Genomic DNA, 26246 nt, shown 5'->3' with positions numbered 1-26246 from the left:
TTTTGCGGCTGCAACTTTCTCCTTCCTTCCTCGGAGTTTTGCGATGTTGTTGCTCTGCAAAGCCTATTTCTCTGTCACTGCATGGGGGCAAAACGCCACACGGGGGCACTCTGCCTCTGGCAGCCGTGGGAGGAGGAAGAGGCACCGGCTGTCTGCCCCTGTGAACGCGCCGTTGCGTCCGGTAGCTGGGAGATACGTGCGTACAAATGCGCTCAAACCTGCTGCTGAGGAGCTGCTGCTGCTGGTGTGGAAGCTAGAGAGACATTACGCGCTGAGACTCAGGACTAGCCGCGTGGCAGCAGCAGGTTCCTAAGAGCCCTCTTGCCTGCTGCAGCTGCCACAGAGTCAGGAGGAGGTGGCGCAGAGAAATACAAAAAGAAGAGGGCTGCGGCACAGAAAGCGAACCCTGCAGGACGGCTGCAACCATCAGCAGCAAAAGACAGCGCCTTCTGCCGATCATCGTCGTGCTGCACAGCCAGCAGCAGCAGCAGCAGCAGTTGGTGTTGCTGCTGAAGGGAGGAGCAGAAGCGTGGTGTTGCAGCCGCCATGATGGAAGCCACCAATCGCGGCTTAGAAGATCCGCACCGTCTCTTTCCTTTCGGCTTACTAAATACGTCGGAAACGCTTTGTTCTAAATACGCATTTTATCGAAGGATTACACGCAGCAGGGGCCCTCGAGAAACGCCACTGCTAGAGCTCCCAAGGCTTCCCTGCTAGACCATAGGCTGTGTGGGCAGCTTCCTCTCCCGTGTTGCTGCTGCTGCTGCTGCTGCTGCTGCTGCTGCTGTTGCTGCTGCTGCGGAGCCTGCTTCTTCTGCTCCAGTGAGAGAATCTAGAACTGGGGAGGCAAAGTCAATATTATTCATTCTTTTCTGCGGCTTCGCCAAGCACATCCTGCTGCTTCTGCAGATCGCAACTGCCCGTTTGTGATTCTTCTTGGTGCGCGCGCGTTGCTCTGAGCCAACCCACAGCCTAGCCCCCTCCGCATCCTGCTGTTTTCTGCCGCTACACTGAACATTCTTTCGCTGTCTACGCCTAATTTTACGCTTTTCGCATTGCTTGCTGGCTGCTGTCTCCTGAACTCCCTTGTCCTATTGCGCAGCCCCTTGCGCGCATTCCCCCTGCTGGTCGCACGGCGCTTCCCGTAGCGTCGCGCTTTCAACGGCTCAAGACGCGCGGTTAATTTTTAGAATTTAGGATTTGTGTTTTCTTTCAGTGATGATGGCAGACGCCTCCCTCGAAACGAACGGAGCCTCCGAGTCTCTGGCGCAAGAGGCGGCGGCTGGTGCAGCTGCGGCTGCAGGAGCTGTTGCTGCATCAGCTGGGGGTGTACCCACTGGCGGTCCAGTGGGAGAGAAAATTCCGCCTTCCGTGGAAATAAAGTTATTTATTGGTCGAGTTCCCCAATCAATGGACGAGGATGGTCTTAGGCCGGTCTTCGAGGAGTTCGGGGAAGTGCGCGAGGTCATCATCATCCGCGATAAGGCGACGGGAAAGCACAAGAATAGCGCTTTCATCAAAATGGGTGCGTCTTCTCGGCTTTTGCATGGGCAGGGGACGCGCGTAGTGCACGTGCTTCTGGCTTCCTGTGTCTTCTTTGGATGTCTTGTGGAAGATCGATCCGTTGTTCATCTTCTCCCATCAACACACGCACGCACAGACATATTCCCATTAACACACTAACACACACACAGATATATTCCCATTAACACACACACGCACAGATATATATACCCATCGAGGGGAGCCTGCTTTCTCTTCTCACTTTTATGTGGGCTTTCTGATGGTTGTGAGTGGGCGTCGACGTGATCCATAGCCGCATGGGGGTGCTCGCAGAAGGGGGGGGAGGGTGAAATGTTGTGATGTTCTTTGAAACATGCCTCCCTGCTCTCGGATTTCCCCTATTCGGTGTCTTGTGCGTCTCTTCGCCTGTGAATCTATATACGGATATCTTTCTCTCGTTCCCTCTCTTTGTATATGGGTAGCGGCGCCTTCGGTGCCTTGGGCCCTCATGATGACCCCTGGTGTACAGACACCCGCGTGACAAGCGCTTTTTCCTGTGCATGTGCAAATGGGTTTGGGGATGACTGTATCTGCTGATTCTGTCTGTATGTCATGTGCAGCCTCCATTGCCGGAGCCGATTCGGCGATCAAGGGTCTTCACAACATCCGCGTGTTGGACTCTTCAATGGGTGCAATTTCAGTTAAATACGCCACTGGCGAGGCTGAGAGGCTTGGGCTTAGTCCCCAGGTGTGTTCTTGCAAAGCTTGCCGTCCTGCAGCCGCTGCTGCTGCTGCATGCCATGACTGGCATGCAGCAGCAGACAGCACACACGTTCTGCTGGTGTTTCACGAGAGACACCGCCTCGTTCCTCGCCTCTTCCGGCGCTTTCTAGACCTGACCTCCTTGCTCGATTCTTTCCTTCACTGCTCGTGCGCGTTTTTGCAGGCTTGCGAGCCTGGCGTGCCGCAAGCGAAGCTCTTCGTCGGCAGCCTCCCACGCACATTGAAGGATGAGGAGCTGAAGGCGTTCTTCCAGGATTATGGGCAGGTAAGGGAGGACGCGGGGAAGGATGATGGAGGGATCGATAGGTACACGCTGCATCTGGGGGGGCAAGGGGGGCTTGTTTTCACCCCGAAGCGAGACAGAGACAGAGATAGAGATAGAGATAGACACACAGAGACAGAGATAGAGAGAGACACACAGACAGAGACAGAGATAGAGAGAGAAAAAAACGGCGCTGATGGCTTGGAGGGTGGTTGGTGGGTGGGGTGGCCTTTTGGAGTGTTCTTCAGAAGCGCTGTAAAGAGACAGTGGGGGAACAGGCGTAGGATCAGGGTAGAGGCGCGAGACGCACGCAAGTTGCAACAGAAAGACGCCCTTTTGCCGCGCAATCTGCGGATTCGGCTCCCTTGCAGGTCGAGGAAATCTTCATCATGAAGGACAGTACAACTGGCACCGGCCGTGGCTGTGCTTTCGTCAAGATGGGGCAGAAGGAGGAGGCGTTGTTCGCCATCAATTCTTTGAATGGCAAGCACGTCTGGACTGGGTGCCCTCGTCCAATGGAAGTGCGCTTCGCGGAGAGTAGGGCTCAAAGGCAGCAAATGAGTGAGAAGCGTGTTTTTCAAAGGGCAGGCAGCGTGGGGTGTATCGACGGAGGGCAGTTTTTTCCTGCAGACGACGTCGTGAGGGTGTGACACATGGATTTTTTTCCTGTTTTTTGGGCAGGGCGTTTGAGCTGTGTCGCGGAAGCGTGTTTTCGATGTGTCGCGTGGCGTTTGTATGTCTTTTATGCAGAGACCCCGCCTGTACATGTATGCATATATAGGGTGTCTGATGAGTCATGCGGTGTACATGCATACATATATGTATATATATGTATATATATGTATATATATGTGTATATGTGTACGTATGCGGATTTGGTGCGTGCAGTGAACAACAACATGGGCATGGGTGGCATGGGCATGGCGGCTCGCAGTGGTGGCATGGGAGGGGGCCCCATGGGGGGGGGGGTTCCTCGGAGCGGTGTTATGGGGGGGGGCCCCATGGGAGGGGCCCCTCGGATGTCTCCGGGTATGGGAGGCGGCTCCCCCATGCCTCCCAGCAACGCGAATCCGCGAGCCGCTGGACCGTGGAAGGAATATTTTTCCCCCGAGGGTCGGCCGTACTATCACAACGAAATGACGGGTGTCACGACGTGGGAAAGGCCTCTCGAATTCATGCAGGCCCCCCCCCCGGGGCCCCCCGGCACCACCCCGGGCTACGGAGGGGGTGGCCACATGGGGGCCCCCTCTGGCTTCGGGGGCATGACGCAAGGAGGGGGCCCCCAGGGTGGCTGTATGGATGACGGGGCAGGAGGGGCCCCTGGCTCCAGAGATCAGAATGGTGAGTGTGTAGAGGAGAGGGCCGCTAGGGGAGGCTTCTAGGATTTGGGTAGTAGCAGGAAGTAGTAGTAGTAGTAGGAAGTAGTAGTTGTAGTAGGAAGTAGTAGTTGTAGTAGGAAGTAGTAGTTGTAGTAGGAAGTAGTAGAAGTGGTAATTTTTTGTTATTTGGGGGGGTCGGATGGGAGAACGAGAGACACGCAGAAGGTAGAAAGAAAAAGAGAGAGAGAGATGCAGCCCTCCAAGATGAGAAAGACAGATAGAGAGATTGACAAAGGAACGGAGGGCAATTGTGTGCCGGTATGATTCGGTTCTTATTGTGTGTGTTTGTGCTTTTATGAGTACGGTGTGCTACGCAATTCGCTGTATATATATATGTTTGTTTGTATTTTTAATGGGGTCTCTTGTGTGTTGGTGTGTCTGCCTGTTTGCTTTTTGTAGGACCTCCCGGGGCGAATATATTTGTTTTCCACGTGCCGAATGAGTGGAATTACTGTGATCTTCTGAACGCGTTCTCGCAGTTTGGTAATGTTCTTTCGGCGCGAGTTGCAATGGACAAACAGAGCGGCAGAAACAAGGGGTACGGATTTGTTTCTTACGACACGCCTGAGGCTGCCGCTGCTGCGGTGGCTGCGATGAATGGTTTCTTAGCTGGGGGAAAGCGGCTGAAAGTTACTATCAAGAAGGGCGAAGAGCAGCACGCAGTGCGACCTTCGCCAATGGGATTCAATCAAGGCGGGGGTATGCCGCCTGCGGGGGCCCCTCACCAAGGGGGCCCCCGTGACGGGCAGTGGGGTGGTGCTTACAACCCTCAGACTGCTGCTGGCGGATACGGCCAGAGTCAGGGAGGCTTTGGAGGCGCTGGTGCTCAGCAGCAACAGCGGTTCGCGCCGTATTGAGCAGCAGAATCAGCAGTTGCAGCAGTAGCAGTTGCAGCTAACAGCGACGAGGGCGGGAGGCTGCTGTTGTGCCGCCTTGTGGTGGCTCGCAAGGAAGAAATGTGTGTAAATAAGGGAACGAGGGGGGTGGCTGCAGAGAGTTTCGGGGGACGGAAGGAGGCAGGGGGGGAGGAGGAGGAGAGCTGTGGCAGCGAACCCTGTTGAGATAACATTGATAAATATGTAATTGAGAGAGGATGACGGTTGGTCGTGCGTTCTGCGGCTGATATCGACGCGGTTTCTTGATGGGAAAGGATGTGCGTGGACGTCGAATCTCCAGAAGACGGAGATCGTTCTTCTGGTGTCTCTCTCGGCGACTTGCGAGGAGGAGGAGGTGAGAGCGCGAGTGCCTGCGTGTGCTGAATATAGAACGGCAGGAGCAGGATTTACACCGCGTCGAGAAGCGGTGGTCTCTAAGATGGCGATTCGAAAGCTTGAGGGAGGCAGTGTTGACACATGCTGTGCAAGCCCTTATGCTGTTGTAGTTATCGCTGATGCTGCCGTCTTGTTTGTTCCCTATGCTTGTGTTCTTTGCGCCTTTCGATGTGTGGGGAGGTGTGTACTTGGGGTGTACATACACTATACACCGTGCGTGTTTTTCCCCGGCGCCGCGTGTGGGCGAACAAGTGGATATTATTGCAGTCTGGCTTATTTTCGTTCTATTCTTTTGATTGGCGCTTCTTTCTTGTCAGTACATTTGGTACCTCGCTGTAGTGATAGTTTCCATAGTTTTGCTTCATTATTGTTGCCATATTGCAGTTGTATCTGGAAGCCGTCGCGGTCCAAAGGGGTTTAGAGATGCCATATTGGGGTGTACACGACGGCGAAGCAAACATGCACGCGTACGTACTACATACATATACCGCGTGTCCACATGATACTGGTTATTATAGTGCCTAGTTATTATTACGACGGTCCTTCCCTTTTCTCAGTTCTATCATTCCGTATTTGTCTCAGTAGTTGAATATTGTGCGCTCCACGAACGAGGAGCCTGCGGTGTATCTATACCCACCTCCGTATATACTACTTCGTCACTCTCGCTCGCCTTGCCTGCTACTGCTGATATGGCGTCTCGTAACCATCGTCGTCAGTACATCAATATCCGCATATTAAGCGCATCCTGTTGCAAGTCTATGACTGCATTCGTTCGACAAATACAAAATCGTTTCGAGGTGTTCGTGGAGGGCAGGATATCGGAATGGTGGATCTCGTAACATGGCGCTGTCTCACTGTCCATCTATCGAATATTCCAATTGAGAGCAGTACTCACGCAAAAGGACACTGTGCGAATGCAATACGAAAAAGTGCTACACGTGCACATATAACGAGGTGTTGTATGCACACATGATACAGCACCCTCTCCTAACTCGGAGGTCAATTACGCTCTCTGCATGTATGATGCATCGGAGCATGCCACTGCTTACGCCGGAAGGTGTGCGCATACGTACTTCCATGCGGCCGTTGACGTTGCTGAGTCTATATTGGAGTCGCTGCTTGTAGATCAATTGGCTCCCTCCCCAGCGATGCCGAGTTCTCAACACAGGCTCTATGAGCGGCCGAGTGGAAGAGCATATGTTGCTCGTTGTAGCCGTCGTAACGTATGCGCATTAATCCCCCTATTCCTTCCTCCTCCTTGCTGCTTCCTTGCTCTTATTCGCCTGTTGCTCTAGGATTCTCGGTGTGTCGCGCGAGCGGGGGCAATTGCTCTCGCGCGGTTGCTCCCATGTAGGGATATACATTTTTTCGTATATACATGTGCTCCAAGGGTGTGCTTCGTGCATGCGTGTCCACCCGCAGTGCAGTAGCTGTTTGGTGGGGTTGAAGCTTGTTCAGTCTGTAGTTGTCACCTGCGCACGTCTGATTTCCGTTTTTCGCCTTTATGGTAATCGGCTGCATGTTGAAAAACGATGTTGCAGCCGAAGTGCGGCGCTGCACGAACAGGTAAGGGCATCCGCTGTTGGCTGTAGTTTCTGTAACGCTCGAGGCGTTGCATTGGCCATCCGCGCGCACGAATTTCGGGTTTAGTCAATTTGCAGTAGTAGTTGGTCTGCGTGGTGTAGTGTGTGCCGGCTGCTCTCGTTGCTGTCTTCTGATTACTGTTTCCCGTCGAAAGTGACAACCTTATTCCTCGACAGATTCCCTACGGCCTGTGTTGGTGTTCTCGTTATCCGCTTTTTCTCATAACGCAGCGCTTTTTAGGTGGTACTGAGCTTTAGAGCATTATCACATGCCTTGGTTCATTAGGACGCTAGGTTTTTTTTCTGTATCACAGGGTAAGCTGGGGGGCGGGGGGTATATACGCATGTATAAAGTTGCGGGTGGGCCCCCGCTTTTTCATAGCTTGAAATGCGCAAAAGTGGATCTATCTTGCCGCTGCCGCAAGTCACCTCCTGTTCGCGCTGACCTCACCTTGCCTTGATCTGTCGCCTCTCTGTTGCCCGCTCGAGTCTGTCTAGCCAGTGGAGGCTTGCGTGGTCTGCCTGCTGTTGGCTAAGGGACAGAAGGTAACAGAGAGGGAGGACTTGAGAAGAGGGAGGAGGCACAGAGCAAGAGGAGGTCGCATGCTCGTTCCTCCTGATGTGGGTGTTTTTAAAAAGTGCGGCGGCCGGTTTGGCCAAGCGTCCTTTATTGCATCGATCCCGCAACTTTTTTCCTCCATAAAAAAGATCGCCACCACGTGTGGTAGATGAGTAGAAAGCAGGCTGGTAGGAAGCGGGGCGCAGCACATTGTTAGGATCGACTCTTGAGAGGGTTGCCTGTAGCGTGTTAAAGTGGTGGCAGGGGGAGGCTTGCGTGTTATTCGAGCCTGCAGGGAGGTTGGGGGTGTTTAAGGCGTTTCGAGGCACCCGTGCAATTGATGCAGCGCGGGCTGTATGCATGCAGAGGGAAGAAAGAGAAAGAAACTAGGAAAAAGCGTCAGGGGAGATGCAGCGTAGGCTGTATGCGTACAGAGGGAAGAAGGAGAAAGAAACTAGGAACAAGCGTCAGGGGAGATGCAGCGTAGGCTGTATGCATACAGAGGGAAGAAAGAGAAAGAAACTAGGAAAAAGCGTCAGGGGAGATGCAGCGTAGGCTGTATGCGTACAGAGGGAAGAAAGAGAAAGAAACTAGGAAAAAGCGTCAGGGGAGATGCAGCGTAGGCTGTATGCGTACAGAGGGAAGAAGGAGAAAGAAACTAGGAACAAGCGTCGGGGGAGGGGCCCGTACACTAGAGCAAGGGTTTGAATAGGAGCGCAGACGAAGCAGCAGCTTGCAGATCGCGACATGTCTGAGCCAAGTTTCCTTCTGTGACTGAACATTTTCTTTTTAAAAAAAAGACCACGGGCCGCAGTTCAGCACACGGAGCACCGCCAAGAATTTGGACGTCCTCGAGACGCCGCAAAAACGAAGGCTTTCTGTCATCTTCCGACGAACGCGGCACGCAAGTGTTGGATACGTATGTACAGGCGCTGCCGCGTGGCAGGCATACTGGCCACCAGGGCAGAAGGCAGGTTTCCTCACACGACAAAAGGTGGATGCTAATGGAGAGTGCCTCAGTGGTACTGTCTTGCGCGATTCTTTTGCATGCCGAAAGGTGGATGCTAATGGAGAGTGCCTCAGTGGTACTGTCTTGCGCGATTCTTTTGCACGACGAAAGGTGGATGCTAATGGAGAGTGCCTCAGTGGTACTGTCTTGCGCGATTCTTTTGCATGCTCTCCCACAGACTGCTGAATCCACTGCTCGCGCCCACTGCCCTCGCGAAAGGGTCATACAGGCAAGAAGAAGGGCGCTCAAAGGTATTCGCATTCAGCAGAGGATCCGACACTGGGTACACACTCTGGGGGAGCCTCAAAGGCTGCCCAGCGAAAGCCGCAGCTTGGCCTTGTGCAGGCTGCGCCTTAAGAACCTCGTACATTTGTTCCTGCCCTAACCCTTGGTTGGATTTGAAGCGCACTGTGTAGGCTTGAGGCTCTCCCATTTGGCCTTCCCCTGGATCTGCGGAATCGCTGGAACTGCCTCCAACGCTTCGCGTCTCGTGAGTTGACAGAGGGAGCTTAGCTGTGTATGTTGGAGTGCCCACCGACCACTCAAGAGAGCCTCCCGCAAGGGTTGGGGTTAGGAAGTCTGGTCTCAGGAGTTCTTCCTGCTGCAGCCAGAGGCTCCACAGGCCCTCGAAGTTTGCAGAGGCCCCTGGGTACTCCGCGAGTGGCACAAGAGGAACGGGGGCCCCCCCCTTGGACCGCAGCTCCTTCTTCTGCGACGGGGGGGGGGGCCCCTTTGAAGAAGCGCCCGCGCCCTTGATGGCCGGTCTCGCATCCGTTGCGGGAGCCACGGAAGCCGGAGGGGCCCCCCCAAAAACTAGCGCTGGCTTTTTCTTTTCTGCTTTTCCGTTCGCAGTTCGGTTCGCCTCCGATGGGCGTGCCTTCGACTCGCTGGTGTCGCGAGGAACCCGCTGGGGAGTAAGGTCGGGCAGCTGGTGAAGTGGCTCCTGAGGATACTGCGGCTGCTGAGGGGGCCCCTGCTGCTGCCGAGACTGCACAGCGTTGTCGATGCTGGAATCCCGCCGGCTCTTCTGCGGAGGGGCCATCCAGGGTACATTCTGAGTCTCTTTCAATATATTTTCCACTGCGTGGGGCGTCCTCGGAGGCTCCTTCTCACCGTCTTCCACTACCCCCCGCTCTTCAGCTCGCTTATCATCCTTTCCAGGCCCGAACAAGGGGACGGGAAGAAAAGGAGCCCACCACGCGTTGCCATCCTCGTCAGAAGACTCTCCATCCTCCTCGGAGGGGCCTCCGTCGTCCTCCGAGGGCCCCTCAGCCACCCTGAGGGAATAACCCCCCGTGGAGGGGGCAGGGGGCCCCTTCGCACCACGGGGAGCGGTGGTAGCCTTGTAAGAGGAAGCTTTCGAAGCGGCCTCTGGAGGCACCAGAGGAACGGCGAGGCTAAGGGAATGTGCCGAGGGAGACGGCGGTGCGGAGGGACCCCTCGGGTGTGTCTCGAAGAAGGCCTTTTTCGTCTTTTGCAGTCCCCTGGCACTCGTCAACTTCTGAGATCCTGCGCTTGGGGTTCCCGGAGAGCAAGGGGGCTTGTGGCAGCTCTCCACCTCCGAGAGATTCTCCGCGGTGGTATTCAGCTGGCGAAGCTCTTCGGGAGAAAGCCTGGGCACTGTGTCGTGCGCATGGCGGTTCGTTACTTTGGAGAGGTCCAACGGCTTCGATCCCACCGCCTTCAGCGTTTCTGCCCTGATCGAAAGCCCTTCGGGCTTACCCTCTAAAGGCGGCATACGTGGCGCTCGCTTCTCCTTGGCAGCCTTATCCAGCGTGCTCAATGCTTGCGCTTTTCCCGGCTTCGTGACACATTGACCACCTTTTGCGTGCGCCGCTCCACTGCTCTGGAGCAGTCCGCCGTCATCCACTTGTTCGGAAAGCTCCTCCCGCCCCTTTGCACGAGAAGATTGAAGCCTCCCTCCTCCCCCTCTTCCCCTTCGAGTGACTGTGGGACGTCCAGTGACTGCAAACGCCTGAGCTGCCTCCGTCATGACTTCTCTTTGCAGCTGCGAGGAGGTCCGTTTGAGGCTGTATCGGTTTTGTGCTGCTGCACTGGCGGGAACCCTCAGCCTTTCGTTGTCAGCAGCCATAATGCGGTCCGAAGCAGAAGAGGGGACCCCCCATGCCTCCCCTGCATGGCCTCCTCTGACGTCAGAGCTCAAAGGACTGTGCAGAGGCTTCCCCACAATGACTTTGTACAAACCGTCGAGGGTTCTGTCCACCAAATCCAGATTCTCCGGCATGTCAGCAGAAGGGAGGCGCACCAAGTTGCGCTCTCTCCTCTGCGGGGGGGGCCTCCCATACTTCGCCCATGCAGTATCGAGCAGCTTCTTTTTGACTGGGGGAGGCTTGAAAGAAAGAGGATCAATTATGGGGATGGTGGACGAAGATCTTCTCCCCTTGGTACTCTTTCGCCTGGCAAGAGCTTCGCTTTTATGTCTCCTCGACGCTCCGCTGTACCCGGAAAGCCCTCGAGAAATAAGGGCCTGCCCACTGTCTCGACCACGATTCCTCGCATCCGTCTCCGCAGCCAACTCCTGCCTTTGCCTCCCCTCCGCTGCTGGACGGTATTCAGATATTGCGGTGTGCTTCTGCGGGAACATCGCTTCATTTGCCTAAAACGCACAGAAGACGACACCACAGACAGACAACCAGAACCTAGCTTCCTAAACAAACGGCGATTTACGGTGGCTCTATCCACAGGATTGAAGGGATAAAAGCTCCTGAAGCTATTTCTCCATGCATATAATATGAATGTCTGTGTGTATATATGTAAGTATGTATGTATGGGTGTGAATGTGTGTATATGTATGTGTATACATGGATGTGTACACATGTATGTGTATCCATGCATGTGTATACATGCATGTGTATGTGTGTGTGTCTATATGTGTATATACATGGACATATATATGTGTGTGTGCGAGTCAACTGCCTTCTTGTGTTTAAGGCCCCGATCCATCAGAGGCTTCATTTCGCCTTCTTCCAATGCTTCTCTATCTTAAAGTTGCAGTCCATTATACAGACAGACTCTTTCAATCCCTGTTCTCTCTTCTTTCTCTTGCTGCTTGCTTTTACCTGACCTCAATCCCTTCAGGTGCGACCCCTGGCGCCCTCTCTCTCCCGTCCTCCCCGTCCCCCTATTCTCAAACCTTTTCTTTTCCAGTAATGCCTTATGTTTCCTATGGCTTTAGACTACTGTGTCCTTGCCCTCCCCCCTACGTGCCTCTCACTGTTGCGCCCCCTACTAAATCCCCTATTTATCGTTGTACCTATACCCCGAAGGCTGCATTTTGAAAACGTAGGCAAACGTGGAAATATAGAAATCCGTATCGCAGGTGTACTCCAAGTACCCTTCTACCCAGTCCCATCTCCTTTTTCCCACTGCCCACAATACAATTCCTTCCACTTCACCCTTCTGCGACACTCCCCTCTTTGTATGCCTCGGTCTGTTTGCCTTGCTGCTTAGGACTCTGTGGCTGCATTTCGGTTTTTTCTGCCACCTCGCGCTCTCTCACGAAGGCTGACTCACTTGGTTGAACGCACCTCGCTCAGATTTTTCAGGAAGAAACAGAAAGCTGATCCCTTTCTTAGCTCCCTCCGGCCCCTTTCTAAAGCCTACGCAAGACAGTGCGCCGAGGGCAAGAGCCCAAAACACTTAGTCAGTGAGCACCCCACGCCTCCTCGTGTGTGCTAGCTGTACCCGCGAAATTGCAAAAAACACTTGGAAGCGCTGGCAGGGAGTGCTACAGAGGACTGGAGGAAGACAGGGGAGTTGCAGAGAAAAAGGAAAAAGACGATTGCACTGACCTTGTTTTTCTTTGTCTGCAAACTGAAACCAAACACCGGGGGTCCTCTGGCCCTTGACTTTGTGGGGGCCTGGCTGGAGGAGTGCCAAGGCGCTTTCTTTCTGCACTTTAGATCCGTGCTGCTTCAAGGCAACCTCATTCAGACGATCGTTTGGCTTGCGGGGAATGGGTTTGTCATGGCGGCGTCCGCGCCTAAGAAACAGAGAGACAGACAGAATCAGATAGCCACGTGCGAGAAAACACCGAGCGGGAAGGCAACTGGGGAAGCATGCATGGACTTGCACGCATGCATGAGAGGATGTATGCGTGTGTGTGTACATGAACGCACACACACATAGACGCCACATGCATGTACATGTGCATGCGGACGGCTGTGTTCAGGCCCCGTCAAAAGCGTGCAGGGAGGACAAAAACGATAGTGGCAAAACCATGGGGGTCCAAGAGGGGTGGGTGGGGGTGCTGTAGAAGGAGGGAGAAGAGGCGAGGGAGAAGAGGCGCGACCGCTCTTCTTCCACTTTCTGGCGTCAAACGTACACGTCTTTTCCTTCCTTCTTTTCAAAGGACAGGAGATCCTTCACAATTGCGCTTGGCAGCCTCTTCTCTGGTGAGGCGGACTCCCCGGAGAGAAATGAGGCAGCGCTGCCAGCAGAGACACTTCTCTCGCGCCTTGCAGGGCCTCTTTCCCTGCCGCGATCGCGGCGGGAGTCTCTTTGATGGTGTTCCCTTGGACTGTTTTTATGAGGCTCTGTAATTGCCTGAGCCACGATGGCGTTGCCTGCAGGGAGGAAGGAAGAAATACAAAGGGTAAGAGGGGGGTGTAACAGCCGGTTGTGGCAGTTCAGCAGTGGGAAGGCAGGCCTCTTCTTGGGAACAAGCAACACTAAAGGAACCGCGGAGGGGGAGAGAAGGAGGGGGAGGAGACAGACGCCGATAGCGAGAAAAAGGCCACTACATGCAGCTGGATGGAGCTCTACATATCTAGCTTATTTAGGGATCAAGCGGTCGAATGGAAAAGGGCGCGGGAATGCGCTAGGGAAGCACAACAACAACAGCAGCAGCAGCACCGGCGAGTACGAAAGTGCCCAACGGCGCTCCCTCCAAAGGCAGCAATGCATAGATTCTGATCAATCTGGCATTTGAGAGTGTGTAAGTGTATATATATGTATGTATGTGCTTGTTTGTTTGTTTGAACGCGAGAATAATAGCTGTATGCGTTTGGCGCTGGACTCTTCCAGGCGTGATACTTTGTGTTTTGTCTCCGCCCTACCCAGGAGCCTGATTTCATAGGGAGACGGCTGCAAAACAGCGTTGGCGGTGGGAAGCGCGGAAACGCTGCGCCCTTGATCGCCGACTGTAACTCTTAGCTGATCTGCGGGTGTTTTCTGCTCATAGAGAAAGAGCAAGCGCCAAAGACCATCCGAAGTGCAACCAAGCATCACAGCGTTCCACACAGCTAAGAGCATGCGAAGGAGAGAAGGTGTACAGACACCCCAAGGAGGGAGGCGCTGAGCCGCACCGTGTGAGTTTTGGCGGGGTGACCAACAGTCACGATGCGGCGTCCTCCCATCTTTGTGGTGATTAGGAGGGTTTGGGAGTGAGGCTCTTTGCCTATAGGACCTGAGAGGCCGTTGAATACTCCCGTTGCATGCGGCAGCGCGCCTGAGGTGCCTTGAGCTTCACAGTCTCCCTCTGAAGAAGGGACTGCAGCACAAGTGTCGGGAGGCCCTTCCCCTAGTGGGTTGCTGCAGATGAGTTGCAGTCTGTGCATTAAGATCTGAATCGTCGCCTCCTTCTTCGCGGTATCACGCCGTCCGCTCTTTCTGCCTGCTGCGCTGGCAAGCGCCTTGCTCGCTTCTCGCTTTAGAAGCACCAGACCTTCCTGCCGACGCGCGAATACAGGGGATACGAGGAGGTCTCTGATTTCGCCAACGGTAGGCTTGCCTTTGTAGAAGGAGGGCCCCCTCAACGCGGGAAAAAATGCGTTTGAAGAGGTTCTCCGCAAGGTGCTAGGAGCTGTTGAGCAATCGCTCATGGCTCCTAACTGCCCTGTCTCCTCCTCAAGGCGCGCAGCAGCCTCGCGGACCTGACGCAAAAAGAGGGCCTTATTCGCAAAATGTACCGAGTTAAGAACCAGTGGAGGAACGGAAGAGAGGAAAACAAAAGAAGAAACATATCATCAGTTGAAACAGCACATGCACAGGCACCAGAAGCGCAGCGCCACTCCCCTTTTGGTCAAGCGCAAGTGCAAGTATGCGTGTAGAGAGTAGGTACATCGAGGAGGATCTCTGTCTGCCTCCCTTCCTATATATGTCTATACATATAATATATATATAGGCATGTATACATAAGTACATATGTACATGAGTGTCGCACGAGACAAGAAGAGGCGACAATAAGCCTTATATATATGTACATAAAGAAAGAGAGAAAGAGCGAGAGAGAGAGAGAGAGTGAGAGAGAGATCAAGAGTAGGAAAAGCGCGCAACTCATGGAGGCGGGGGGTTTTTATCCACCTGGAGTGACAACCCCTGTATTATACAACAGAGCTCCTACCGCCTTCGTGGCTTCTTTAAAGCTAGCTTGAACGGCTTCTTCGAGGCTCCTTGACGTTTCCGTCGCTGTCTTCTGGCAACGCCCCTGCTGCTGTTGCAGCACCTCATTCGCAGCAGCAGCACATTGCGTATCTCCCAACTCCTTGAAGGCACGAGCGGCCGCGCAGAGGGACGAGCGAAGAATCGCTTCCGCTGTTTTATCCAAAGCTGTTGTTGCCTGCAAAAGACGAAAGCCAAGCGAAATATATGGAGAGCGCCGTCGTATCTGTCTTTGAGGTGGTTTGTGCTACCGGGGAGTGTGTGTGTGTGAGAGAGAGCCTCTGTGAAGGGCTTCCGTGATCACCAAGTCTGCGATGTTTCTTGTACTGTCGTCCAAAGCAAGAGACCTCTTTCAACCTGTTCGTTAGACTTATTCGCCCCCACGTGCTTGTACTGCCCTCCCCTTATACCCTCGTGCCTCTAGCAGACGACCAGCTTCTATAGGACCGTCTGTCTGTCTGTCTGTCTGTCTGTCTGTCTCTGCACTGTCTGTCTCTGCACTGTCTGTCTCTGCACTGTCTGTCTCTGCACTGTCTCTGTGTCTGCACTGTCTGTCTCTGCACTGTCTCTGTGTCTTTGCGGTCTCCTTCTTTGCAGCTCACCCTTTGCAGGCATTTGTTGCCTACAGCATCCGGAGCCTGCGCATTTTCCCGCTTATTCTCTTGCTCCTTCAAGGACTGTTTGACGACTTCCAGAGCGCCGATAGCAGCCTCTCTCAGCTCCTGCTTCTTCCGATCCTTTGCGTCTACAGCGGCGGTTGCCTGCTGGGCTGCCCCTAGGAATATCTGCCTTTCACGAGGCTGTAGCCGTCCAAGAGGCTCCAGCACTTTCATAAGTTCCTTGAGGCTTCCTGGCTTTTCGGTAGTCTGCGCAGACGGCTCTTCCTCTCCGGCTTGCCTAGAACGTGCGCCAGGAGCTTGTGCGGAGGGTGGCTTTCCCAAAAGAACGCACGACGGTCCTGACTGGAAAGCCTTGAGATCTTGCAGTTGCTTGAGCAGTTCAGTCTGCTGCTTGCTTTGCTCTTCTAGTTGGTGCTGCAGCGTCTTGATCTGCAGAGCCTTCTGCCGCACGTCCTCCGCTTCCTTGGCGTGATTGTTTGCGGTTGCCTCTTCCAGGCGACTCAGAGCTTCCTGCATCATGGCCGTTCTCTCGTTCTCCGCCTGCTTCAACGAGGCGCTAAGCGCCACTGCTTCCGCCCGGGAGTCTTCAAGAGCCTTCTGCACCATCTCGGATGAGACTTTAACGGATTTCGCAACCTCGTCAAGAACCTCGCCTATGACGTCAGGCAAGCGAGTGTCATCCTCCTCGCCGTGCTGCCAGGGAGAATGCGTAGAGGCTTTTTCCCCCGAGCTCTGCTTAAGACCCTTCTTGCTCCTAGTCTGCTTTTCCTTCAGCTCAGCCAAAACGTCAGACTTCTCGCCTTTCAGCAAGTCGTACAGCTTCTCCATCTCCTGCATCGCCTTGTGCTGTTGCTGCTTCTTCTCCCTAAAGTCTTTCAGTACTCGGGGATCGAGTTGCAACCGCCCTGCGCTCCCGTCGGAGCCGCTCTCCCCTTTATTCACACTGCATGCTCTAGGATTCTTCTCCTTGGAAAGCATCTTCGGAGGGGGCCCTTTCGGCTTGCCACTGCCACGAGGGCGCTCTGGCCGCTGGTGCTGCTGAGCGCTTCCCTGAGGAGACCACTGACTCACTGCAGGCTGTACAGAATGCCTTTTGCCGCCTACGTCATCTGAGACTCCTTCGCTGCGACTCGCGCTTGAATTGACGCTCCCCTTCTCGGCGACGACGTGGCGAGCCGGCACCGATCCCGCTTGCCCACACTCTGCAGCCGCGGCGGAAGAGGCGCCTCCCCTCGCCTCGCCTTTCCCAGATGTGCTCTTGGGAAGCTCGTCGGCTGGAGGCGCTAGGCCGGCTTTCGCGTGCTCTTGCTGGTCGGCTCCAGAGACGTCTCTCGGATCCTTCTGCCCCTTTCTGGCGGAAGGCACAGCATCCTGAGCTTCCTGCTGCTTCTTCGGGGACGCTCCACTCGGATCTGCGTTGCGCAGACTCCCTGGAAATGCGCCGTGAACTGCCTCCGCCACAAACATAAGGGGGTGCAGCCTTCGCTGCACGTGCAGCTCCTGCTGCTGCTCTGCAACGCCTCGAGACGTCCACGTGGTGCACGTGTATCTCCCACGAATCCTAAGGCTCTCACACTCCCGCCCCTCCCACCGTTCACTGCAGTCCAATCTCGAAACGCTTCTTCTTCTTCTGCTTCTGGCGGGCGTGAGGCTGATGCTGCTGCTTCTGCTGACACTCCTGCTGACACTCCTGCTGACACTCCTACTGACACTCCTGCTGACACTCCTGCTGACATTCCTGCTGACACTCCTGCTGACACTCCTGCTGACACTCCTGCTGACACTCCTGCTGACACTCCTGCTGACACTCCTACTCCTAGCCATGCCGACGCAGAGGCAGCGGCAATGTGCGGCATCCTCCAAGTGAATGAGCACCTTCGAGCCAGCGAGCGCAACTTCCTCCTCGACGTCGGGAGCATCGCTCCAATCAACTTCAGCCTCAGCCTCAGTAGACTCGCGCCGCTCAGAAGACTCCTTTCTGGAGCCGCCGCTCACATCAGAGGGTCCCTCAACGCTGCTCCTGCCACGAAGAGAGCCAGAGGTTCCTCCACTCGGCACGGAACGAGGCGCGTGGCTTCCGGCCTTCTTGCTGCTGCTTCGCGGCGAAGCCAGCGGAGGAGCTAGAAACTGGTTTGAAGTGCCTTCCTGAGACTTCGAAGGGGGCGGCTTGGGCTTGGAGTCGCTCGAGAGCTTGGCATCGGAGTTGGACGTCAGCACCGGAGCTTTTCCCTCCTGAGCAGCTTTTTCGCTGCTTGGAAGAGGGCCGCAATTCCAGAGAGTCTTGAGGGATGATGCACCCACCGCTTTCCCCGTTAACACCAGGGGCGGCTTCGCCACGACTCCGCTCGCTGCACTCTTGGCAGTGCTGTCCGTCTCGCTGGCGAGCGAGCGCTTTTCCGAAGACAAAAGAAGCCCCTTCGGCACCTCGCAGTCCTCCTTGGGAGGCGTGAGGGGGATGCCGTACATCCGCACCGCTTCAGCTGCTGCTTTCGCTGCCTGAAGCCGCTGCGCAAACGTTGAAGCGTCCGCACCGGCGAGCCCTCCTCCGCATGCCGCAGGCTTGAGCAAAAAGGAGACAGTCTTGTCTCCGCTGCGGTTCTCGGAGCTACTGCGTGCGCAGCTGCTACTGAAGGGATCCTGCGATCGCCTGCAGGGAGTGCCAGAGAAGGGCAGTCTCTCTCCACAGCCTCCCCTGCCGCCCGCACTTGCAGCTGCGCTCTTGCCTTCCTCCGTCTGAAGCCCACCCTCCGGTGCAAGATCCGCTGCGCCTCTAGCCTGCTGCAGCGGCAGCAGCGTGCTCAATTTCTTGAGGAGGGCGGTGACTTCATCCTTCTTCTTGGAGGCATCTGAAAGGGACCAGTGGTTGAAAAGTTTCTCGAACTCCGCGGGAGGCGTCTCGGGGGCAGTGCTGCAGGAGGCTTCCGCTGCAGCCGCGGCTGCAGCCGCAGCGGCAGCCGCAGCGGCACGCTCCGCCCGAAGTTGCATGCGGCGTACATGCAGCTTGAGCGCGTCGGAAGGATTTGCGAGGGCGACTGCTTTGTCTTTTTTCTCCTGCTCTCGCAAACGTCTGCGCGTCTCCCTCCACTGCCGCCGCGCTTCCTCGAACGTGTCGCCGCTCGAGTCTGAGAGGGAGGAAATACATCTGCCGATCCTCTGTCGACTCCCCAAGAAATGCCGTTTCTGGTGCTCACCGGCCTGAGACACTGTCACACTCGAAAAAAAATCGGTCGAGGAAGACTCCCCTGATGTTCTTGCACTTTGCACTGCTCTCCGTTCTGTGGCTCCTGTAGGCTCGCCACTCTTGCCCCCGCCGCTGCTGCTGCTGCTGCAAGAAGCCGAGCCGGAGGCACCCTCCCTACCCTCTGCAGCTGCACCTCGGTGCCTTCGCTGCACGAAGCTGCGGGAGGCACCAGAAGCAGCAGCAGCGCCTTCTCCGGGATGCTCCTTTTTTCTGTGCTGCACAGAAAGCTGCGGCAACGACTTGGGTCGGTGCTCAGAATGCCGACGGCCTTTCGTGGCGGAAACGTCTGCTAAAACTTCTGCTGATGCTTCTGCTAAAACTTCTGCCGATGCTTCTGCTAATGATTCTGTTAAAACTTCCGCTGATGCTTCTGTTAAAACTTCCGCTGACGCTTCTCCTAAAACTTCCGCTGATGCTTCTCCTAAAACTTCCGCTGATGCTGCTGCTAAAACTTCCGCTGATGCTTCTGCTGCTCCCGAATCAAGACGCTCTGGAATAGGCGCTACAGTCTGCAGCAGCCTCAGTGCAAGGCGGCAGCACTCGGGTCATAGGAGGGCAAGAGAATGAAGGGATGCGCTCACAAAGAGCTGACAGCGGCGCCTACAACTTTACTACAAAGGAACCCCCAGGAGCAGGTGGGGAGGAGGCAATACAGAGGAAGGACTGCCAAGGCACGCGAAAACACCTCAGCGAAAGAACGGCAAGAGCCACATGCGCTCTGAGGGGCCCTTTTCACAGCCATCTGCAGACGAAAAGGTCAAGAGGGAGGAGGAAGGGGAGAGAGAGACGGGGAGAAAGGGATATAAGACCTCACGTGGGCACGGCTCCACTGTCTAGGATGCGAAGAATTTGAGATCCCTCTAGAAAAGCCCTCCTGCGGGAAAGCGGCATCGTGTGCCTCTTCTCTGGAGAGGAGACGCTCGACTGCAGCCTCCAAGCCTCTCAGACGCGAAGAAATGTTGCGCTCTTCGCGTTGCTGGTCTTGCAGGCAGAGGTGCTGCGCATTGAAAACAGACACCAACACACAGCATGGATGCTCCAGGAGGACCCTTGTGCGACTGCATGCCCTCTGGAGCGGAAGGGAAGCTCTAGAGTCAAGTTTCTACAGCGAAAGCAGACCATAGGGAGGCGTAAGCAGCAGCTGTCGCTCCGCGTTTGGGGGAAAGCAGAAGCGGGGGAAAGATTTTTATGAAACCTGTTTGTGGGAAAGACTTTTATGAAACGTGCTTGTGGGGAAGATCAAATAAACGTGCTTGTGGGGGAGATCAATTAAACGTGCTTGTGGGGAAGATAAAATAAACGTGCTTGTGGGGAAGATAAAATAAACGTGCTTGTGGGGAAGATCAAATAAACGTGCTTGTGGGAAAGATCCATGAAACGTGTTTGTGGGGAAGATCAAATAAACGTGTTTGTGGGGAAGATCAATTAAACGTGCTTGTGGGGAAGATCAATTAAACGTGTTTGTGGGGAAGACCAAATAAACGTGCTTGTGGGAAAGATCAAATGAACGTGTTTGTGGGGAAGATCAATTAAACGTGTTTGTGGGGAAGACCAAATAAACGTGCTTGTGGGGAAGATCAATTAAACGTGTTTGTGGGGAAGATCCATGAAACGTGCTTGTGGGGAAGATCAATTAAACGTGCTTGTGGGGGAGATCAATTAAACGTGCTTGTGGGGATGGGAAGCTCCCGGAGTTACGGAGCTGCAAGGTGACATACTTCTGGGGAAAAGAGGCCGTCGGATGGCTGGGTGTCAGCGTTGCGAAGCTCCTCTTGCGGATGGTTGGTTCCTAAATAGGAGGTAAGTCGAGCCACCTCGTGTATGTGCTGCGCGAGAGACCCCATTTGCCGTCTGTGCAGAGAGTCAAAGTATGCCGACACTTGCGATTCCGTTGCGTTGGCTTGCACTGAGGAAGCAGCGGAGGGGATGCCTGCCAGAACTTGTCTAAGTGGCTGTCTGCCAGCAGTTAGAGATGCCTCAGGGGATGGGAAGCTGACAGCCTGCGGGGAGGTGAGCACACACAATGCCACGCCAAGCGAGCGACACGAGCCTCCGTCAAAGAAGTCAGAGCAGCGAGAGAAGGGGCACAGGAACGCAAGCGGGAGATAGCAGCAGGGATCCAGCAGGGGGGAAAGGGCAGGAAGAGAGAGAGAGGCAGAAAGAGGCAGGAAGAGAGAGGCAGACAGGAAGAAAGAGGCAGGCAGAAAGAGAGAGAGAGAGAGGCAGAAAGCGAGAGAGAGGGAGGCAGAAAGCGAGAGAGAGAGAGAGAGGCAGAAAGAGAGAGGGCAGGAAAAGGGCAGGAAGAGGCAGGCAGAAAGAGAGAGGCAGAAAGCGAGAGAGAGAGGCAGAAAGCGAGAGAGAGGGAGGCAGAAAGAGAGAGGCAGGAAGAGAGAGGCAGGCAGAAAGACAGAGGCAGAAAGAGAGAGAGAGAGAGGCAGACAGAAAGACAGAGGCAGAAAGAGAGAGGGCAGGAAAAGGGCAGGAAGAGGCAGGCAGAAAGAGAGAGGCAGGCAGAAAGACAGAGGCAGAAAGAGAGAGAGAGAGAGGCAGACAGAATGACAGAGGCAGAAAGAGAGAGGGCAGGAAAAGGGCAGGAAGAGGCAGGCAGAAAGAGAGAGGCAGGCAGAAAGAGAGAGGCAGGCAGAAAGAGAGAGGCAGGCAGAAAGAGAGAGGCAGGCAGAAAGACAGAGGCAGGAAGAGAGAGGCAGGAAGAGAGAGGCAGGAAAAGGCAGGCAAGAAGAGAGAGGCAGGAAGAACGAGAGAAGCATGCAGAAAGAGAGAGGCAGGCAGGCAGAAAGAGAGAGGCGTGCAGGAAGAGAGAGAGAGCCACACTGAGGGTAGGGGAGCGAAGCACCAAGACGGAAGGTAGCCGCCAGTAATCTACACATACCATCCCAGTAGACCGCTGCAGGCGGAAGAGTAAAGCAGGAGAGTTCTCTCCGTCCGAAGGCAGTCTCACGACGAGTTCGCCTTCTTCAGAGAACTGCGGTGCTGCTGCTGCAGCAGACAGTGCAGCTCCCAAGAGCAGCTGCGAGCGGCGACTTTCGAGAGCTCTGCTGGTGACAGAGACTGTATAAGGACGTCCAGAGGGGTTGCCTCCATAAGGCTGCACACAGACCATAGACATCCACCCCGAGAGTCTGTCTGTCTGTCTGTCTGTCTGTCTGTCTGTCTGTCTGTCTGTCTCTCTCTCTCTCTCTCTCTCTCTCTCTCTCTCTCTCTCTCTCTCTCTCTATCGGTGCACAGACAATGTGTAGCGGGCAGCTGCAGCGGAGCGCAAGGCTGCGTTAAAAAAGGCGGAAAAAATCGGAAACTCACTACGCTACGTGCACCCCCCCTCTCCTCCCTCCCCTCCCCCCTCCCCCCCTCCTTGTTTCGATTCTGTGTCGAAAAGCCTTCTTGCCTTGTGGGAAAACCAAAGCATCAGGGCAGGAAAAGGATCATCCAGCCGTTCCCACACCTCTACCCTCGCCGATCGAGGTCCCAAGGGCTGTATAGACACCTCAAGCCGATCATACTCGGGGCTGCTGTCTGGCAGTCGCAAAACAGGCAGCTGATTCAAGTGCTCCTCCAAGTGCTGCTGCTGCAACTCTGGCTGCTGCTGAAACTGGTACGGCTGCTGCTGAGACTGGTACGGCTGCTGCTGAGACTGGTACGGCTGCTGCTGAGACTCTGGCTGCTGCTGAAACTCTGGCTGCTGCTGAAACTGGTACGGCTGCTGCTGAAACTGGTACGGCTGCTGCTGAAACTCTGGCTGCTGCTGCAACTCTGGCTGCTGCTGAAACTGATACGGCTGCAGCAACTGTGGCTGCTGCTGAAACTGTGGCTGCAATGACTCATTCGGTTGGGGGTGCTGTACAGACAGCATCGGAGGCAGCGGCTGCTGGACCTCATGGGAGGGAGTGCAAGTGGAAGGGTTCGACACCTGCTGCTCACCTGGAGTGCTTGGCGGAAATTTTGAATCTACACACTCTTGAAGTTTGCAATCGGAGACTCTAGGAGGTCCAGGAAGGCCCCAAACCTTCGCGGCAGTGTTGTGTGGCAGCTCCATCAATTATTGCCGTTTGACAGCAGCGGCAACAGGAAGTCGCTGCCGCTGCTGCTGCTGTTGCTGCTTCTGCCTTGAAACACGGTTGCAATAATAGATGTAGTTGTTGTTTCTGCTCCTTCTGCGTAGAAACGCGGTTGTATTCGTGTGCAAGAAGCTGTGTTGCAAGGCAGCGAGAGCGGAGGAATGTCGAGACTCCTGGGGCAGTATCTCTGTTGCTGCGGTTGTTGTTGTTGCTTTTGCAAAGTCGTAGCGGTTGTTGTTGCTTTTGCGAATTTGTTGCTTTTGTTTCTTCTGTTGCTGCAATTTCTGCTATGTCGCGCGTCAGTCTCACACCACACTGAAAAAGGCGAGCGCGATCGCACACGCCGCATACACCCCTACACACAAGGGGAAATTCAAAGGTTGGCGAAAGCATCTAGCGTGGGCGTTGTTGCGGTGAGGCCTCTAGAGCTGCTGCAACACGCAAGCCTAGAGAGGAGGCAACGAGTATTGAGCGGCGGGAGTTCTTTGCGTGCTTGCTGCACCTTGCAAGGCTTTGAGGCGAGGGTTCTGTGCGTGGCGGGAAGAGAGAGACAAGTGGAGCCATTGAAAGGAAGAGAGGCCATGAGGGAAAAAGACAGAAGAAGGGAGAATTTGCCGCAGAAGCACCGACTGCAACACTGCAAGTCTGTGTCACAATGTGGCATTCTAGATAGCGTCTGGGAACTCCCGAGCTGCCAGAGAAGCTCGCTAGTCGGCGGTAGCAAAAGCGTTTGCTGATCCCCCTTAAGAAGACCCCCTCTTCTGCTCTCAAGTCGCTGTTAAAAGAAAATACAACATTTTCTAAAAGTGCGTTTCTCTAGATCCCGAGACTTTTCCGTTAAAGCCGTGGTGGCAAAAAGCCTGCGCAGTCTTATCACCGCAGCCGCCGCAGTGAGCGGCAGCAGCTGCTGCTGCAGCAGCTGCTGCTGCTGCTCACTCCTCATGCTGCTCCTGCTGGCATTGTGCAGGCGTTTGAGCGATTCCTTCATGCGGCGCGACTGCTGACGGCACTTAACTGAGTTTTTAATGCAGTTCGCGCCGATTTCTGGGCTCCGAAAAGACGCGAACCTCCGTGTATGTTGGCGCGGAACCGTCAGAGGGCAGCTAGGGGCCTCCTTCCACAGCAGCGCGAGCTGCAGGGGTTCCTGCAGCAGCCGCCTTTGCACTCACAGTACGCCATTGACGGCGATCAATCCGAGTCTAGCACTCACCAGCGCTTTCTGCTCGCTTAGGGTTCTTCGCGAGACGCTGGGTGTCATCATCCCGCTGCTGCGCTCCGGCCGCTGCAGCTGCAGTCGCAGCAGCAGCCCATAGCAGGAAGTGCAGCTTCCCTGGAGGCGTCCACAGCGACGCGAGCCGCAGAAATCAGCGCTTCTCTCCTTTTATATAGCGCTGAGTGCTCGAGAAGCTGTCCACTTCCTGCAGCAGCAGCTGCAGCGAGCGAGCGAGAGAGAGAGAGAGAAGCCGCTGCGGCGGGTGGTCGTCGCTTCGGTGCGGTGTACGTACAGCAGCAGCGATCAGCTGCAGCAACGGAGCAAGACTGAGCTCCTGTGTGGGTGTCTGCCGATGGCGGCCTACAAAGGCAGCATTAGACCCCATGGCGCTCCCGAGTTGAAGATTTGCGTCATTGGCGATGAAGTGAGCGGCCTCTAGCGCGCCGTGTCGTGGCGCAAGGGACCGTGGTGTACGCCGAGCGGCGTGCAGCTTCCGGGTGTACTGACTGACGGCTACACAGTCCGCTTTGCCTGTGCTTGCTTGCCGGCTCAGGATACTGTGGCAGGCTTCCTGATGGCTGGCATCGGCATGCGAGACGGATCTGGAAGAACAAACTTCTTGGTAGTCGACACAAGTAGGTGCCAAGTGCAAAGGCTTCCCACTGTTCGCCCTCTTCTGCCCTCCCTGATCCGCTTCAAGCAGTCCATCTTCTCCCCCGAGAAGCTCCCACACGAGGCCCCACTTTTTTTAGTTTTGCCGGTTTTGCAACTCCGTAGAGAGGCAAAAAATACTTGCGCGTCTCAACGCCTCCTGCCGCGGGAGGCGCTACACGAAAATGCATTCGTGTCTTCAAAACTGCCCTCTGCACAGAGACGAAGAGGCAGGACGTCGAAAGGGCGTTCCACGACTTCACACACAGGAACGATGTCGGCATTGTCTTAATCAACCAACACGTGAGATCAGAAAAAACATGCCTGATGAGCGCCATACATATTCTATGCGCCTCTCGCCACTTGTTCTCGACACATGCTCGTCTCCCTCCGGTTCTGCGTGTTTTGCTTTTCTAGGGGGTGTCTCTCTCTCTCTGTCTGTACCTCTGTTTCTCCTTCTTTCTCTCCATGCCTCTCTCTGTCTTCCTTTCTGTTTCTGTCTCTCCAGCTTCATCTATTTCTCTTGCTTTTTCTATTTCTCCCTTTTCTATCTAACAAACGATCTATCTCCACTAAATTCCGTCCTGCTGGCTCTCTCATGGTTCCGGCCCGTGTGGTGCCCCCCCCCCCCCTTTCCCTCTCTGCTGCTTCTTTTACTGCTCTCCTTCTCGAGAATCTCTGCGTCTCAGGCTGTGCGACTCTTCATGCGCGCATCTTCAGGCAGCTAGCGCGTCCTCGTGTGCCGCGTCTTGCATGTGGACTTGTCTCGTAGCAGTGTCTCTCGCTCTCTCGCCGCAGTGTACCTGTGCTTGTTCTTCTTTGACCCTTAAGGCCCCTTTCTCCTCACGCTTGTGTGTTTTGCGCTGGTCTTGTCAGGTGGCAGATGATATTCGTTATTTAGTGGACTTGCATTGCCGCGTCGTGCCCACGATCCTGGAAATTCCCAGCAAAGACAGGCCTTATGACCCCAGCAAAGTATAATTTGAACGCAATTAGTGCAAACACTTGGGGGGTAGCGAGAGCCCATGTTGCATTCCCTGACATCTTGAGCTTCCATTGACCACTCGCTCCCTGCAAGGCTTCTCCCACACATCTCTCGTTCCAGGAAACGAGAGATGCGTCTCTTGAAAAACTCATTGCACACACACACACATATACACATATATATATATACACATATATATATATATATATATACATACACATACACACACAAGTTCCTATGCTGCACACGCAAACGTATATACATACATGCACATGTATGCATATGTACGTGCATTCATGCATGCATGCTTGTGTGCGTTTAAAAAAGCCCCCCAGTAGCTTCTGTTCGACCGATTTTTGGGGGGAGGAAGGGGGAGGGGAAGGGGGGGGAATGAAGATGCTCTTCTTGACCTTATGAGGAAAGGAGGCCACATTTTTGCCTCGCTGTGTCGGGTGTCTGCGCCTTATGGACCGCAGGATTCTGTCATGCAGCGCGTGAAGTTTTTCTTTGGAGGCGAACTGCCGTCATAATTGTGAGGCTTTCCTTTTCGGAGGAGTCAAGATAGGGCAGAGCTTTTTGTCCCACATAGAATTGCTCTCTACACGGAAGCACCAAGACGCGTCTCAGCGTGTTAAGGCGGTATAAAACGCTGGCGTCAAACTTTGAGAGCGTCTTGTAGCAACAGGCGTGGAAGGGAGGCTTTTGGAGGGGA

General features: G+C 54.8%; 3 protein-coding genes across 3 annotated transcripts; 2 read left to right on the top strand and 1 right to left on the bottom strand.

Annotated features, from left to right (window-relative positions):
* Window positions 1-1221: 1221 nt before the first annotated feature.
* LOC34621579 (RNA-binding protein BRN2) lies at window positions 1222-4784 on the top strand. Its single transcript, XM_026335354.1, has 6 exons — window positions 1222-1525; window positions 2124-2251; window positions 2450-2551; window positions 2920-3109; window positions 3437-3889; window positions 4327-4784. Exons 1-6 carry the CDS (start codon window positions 1222-1224, stop codon window positions 4782-4784), a joined length of 1635 nt encoding a protein of 544 aa, XP_026191139.1.
* Window positions 4785-8594: 3810 nt separating this feature from the next.
* On the bottom strand, window positions 8595-10954 carry LOC113146834. Its single transcript, XM_026335353.1, has 4 exons — window positions 9463-10954; window positions 9174-9403; window positions 8759-9037; window positions 8595-8639 (listed from the first exon to the last, which is right to left on the bottom strand). The coding sequence occupies exons 1-4, from the start codon at window positions 10952-10954 to the stop codon at window positions 8595-8597; spliced, it is 2046 nt and encodes a 681-aa protein (XP_026191138.1).
* Window positions 10955-24250: 13296 nt separating this feature from the next.
* Window positions 24251-26064, top strand: LOC34621981 (V-type proton ATPase subunit F). The gene is made up of 5 exons (XM_026335358.1): window positions 24251-24322; window positions 24452-24533; window positions 24770-24852; window positions 25426-25524; window positions 26011-26064. Exons 1-5 carry the CDS (start codon window positions 24251-24253, stop codon window positions 26062-26064), a joined length of 390 nt encoding a protein of 129 aa, XP_026191143.1.
* Window positions 26065-26246: the final 182 nt, after the last annotated feature.

The sequence above is a fragment of the Cyclospora cayetanensis genome, unplaced genomic scaffold, assembly GCF_002999335.1.
Source record: "Cyclospora cayetanensis isolate NF1_C8 unplaced genomic scaffold, CcayRef3 CcayRef3_contig_66, whole genome shotgun sequence".
Taxonomy (NCBI): domain Eukaryota; phylum Apicomplexa; class Conoidasida; order Eucoccidiorida; family Eimeriidae; genus Cyclospora; species Cyclospora cayetanensis.
This window is presented reverse-complemented; position numbering and strand designations above follow the sequence as displayed.